Source organism: Oncorhynchus kisutch, linkage group LG5 (genome assembly GCF_002021735.2).
Source record: "Oncorhynchus kisutch isolate 150728-3 linkage group LG5, Okis_V2, whole genome shotgun sequence".
In the NCBI taxonomy this organism is placed as follows: Eukaryota; Metazoa; Chordata; class Actinopteri; order Salmoniformes; family Salmonidae; genus Oncorhynchus; species Oncorhynchus kisutch.
Genome location: NC_034178.2, coordinates 257,005 through 258,984, shown reverse-complemented (window position 1 = coordinate 258,984; position 1,980 = coordinate 257,005). Strand labels below are relative to the sequence as shown.

General features: G+C 52.9%; 1 protein-coding gene across 1 annotated transcript; it reads left to right on the top strand.

Annotated features, from left to right (window-relative positions):
* Positions 1-71: 71 nt before the first annotated feature.
* On the top strand, positions 72-1,281 carry LOC116374135 (cyclin-dependent kinase 5 activator 2-like; the record flags this gene model as incomplete). The annotated part of the gene is made up of 2 exons (XM_031823941.1): positions 72-578; positions 664-1,281. Coding segments are annotated over 2 exons (780 nt in total), but the record flags the coding sequence as incomplete, so codon positions are not given.
* Positions 1,282-1,980: the final 699 nt, after the last annotated feature.

The following is a 1,980-nucleotide window of genomic DNA, read 5'->3' as shown; positions in this document are numbered from 1 at the left end:
ACACACCTCTGGACATCTCTGGACTCTCCGCGGTCAAACCGTCAATGTAGCTGTGTGTGTGAACTTTAATTAAACTATTCGAACACCCCATCGATACGGACTGGGACACAAAGCTCGGGAAGCTCCGTGTGTTGGAAGGCGCTGCGCGCTGCAGACATGGGTACTGTTCTGTCTCTGTCGCCGAGGTCAAGGAAGGCAGCGGGCGGTGTGTGTGTGGACGAGAAACCGGACCTTGCGACGGCGGGAAAACACAGGAGAAGAGCCTAAAGAAGCGCCACTCGGTGCTGCTCCATGCTCTGACGTGGAAGAGGCTGGTCGCCGCATCGGCCAAGAAGAAGAATGCCAAAAAGGTGAATCCCAAACCCGACGGCAGCCAGGCCAAATCCGATCCCTTGGTGGACCAGCTCAACACCGACAACATCAAGAAATCACAACCGTCCAACGGAATACTCGACCGAAAACCGACAGGGCCCAAACCCGGGCCAATTCCTGTGCCTGTTCCTACAGTACCGGACCAGACCCGGCGGCAGACCCAGAATGGACGCTTATTCATCTCCCCTCGGAGGGTGGTGGTGCAGGTGGGTAACGTGTGTGTGTGTGTGTGTGTATGTGCGCGCGCGCGCGTGTGTGTGTGCCTAACTGTTTGTGTTGTTCGTCCTCCAGGCTTCCACCGGCGAGCTCCTGAGGTGTCTCTCTGACTTTCTCTGCCGCCGCTGCTTCAAGCTCAAAGAGCTCACGGCCAATGAGGTCATCCTGTGGTTCCGTAACGTGGACCGGGCTCTGTTAGTGCAGGGCTGGCAGGACCAGGGCTTCATCACCCCGGCTAACCTGGTCTTCGTCTACTTGCTCTGCCGAGAGGCAGTGGAGGAAGACACGGTGTCTGAATACGAGCTGCAGGCGACCTTCCTCACCTGCCTGTACCTGGCCTACTCCTAACATGGAAACGAGGATCTCCTACCCGCTCAAGCCGTTCCTGGTGGAGTCCAGCCGGGAGGCATTCTGGGAGCGGGCCCTTGGTCTCATTGACCGGATGAGCGGGCCAATGCTGAGGATAACGCAGACCCGCACTACTTTACCGAGGTGTTCCAGGACCTGAAGAACGAGGGAGGGTCAAGGGGAGAAGGAGAAGGAGAAGAAGGAGAAGGAGAAGGAGGAAAGACGGAAAACGGATAGGCGAGTTGGATCGTTAAGAACTGGATGAGGGGAGGAGAGAGGGAGGGGGAGGGGGATTTGGTTTAGGATACGGTCGCGGACACCAGCCACACACCCGCCGGTTGTTTGAGCGGGATTGAATGTATACGCCTTGGTGAACCGGACTAACGCACGACGGGGATTTGATGGGAACCTGAGTCTGGAATCAGGAGGAGTCAGTCAACACGCCTAGCTTCACCTCGCCCCGTACCCGAACTGTCGTGTCATGTGTTCAGTCAAAGCTCGGGGAATCTAACGGACACTAACGGGACTTTGGGCGGAAAGAGATAGCTATAGTTAACTTTACTGCATGCTGTATAAAAAGTATTCTGATTGTATCGTTATTGTGGCTTTTGAGAAATGGATAGGCTATTATACGGTGGACTAAAGTGATAGCTTATAGCGCGTCAGTGTTTTGGGGAAAATGTTATATATTCGTTTCATAAGAGGGAGAACGACACCGTGCTCTCCAAGGGACTGGACTCAGTGGCGCGAGAGACGCTGCCTGCCCCCCACCCCCTCTGAACGTTGAATGTACTATTTTACCACTTCAAACCAACGGGATTCTTTACCGTTAATATGTGGCAACTGTTACTATGGTATTATAAAACGTTCTGTTTTATATATTGTACATTCAAAATATAAGTATAAATCGTTACAAACGGCCCCCGTGCCTCCCAGCAATGTTTAATTGAATTGCCTTGTGATTAATGTGATCAAGAACATGCAGTATGACGAACGCTGGAAGTTAGCCCTGTATGTAATAATCAGAGGTGTACACTTTCTGGA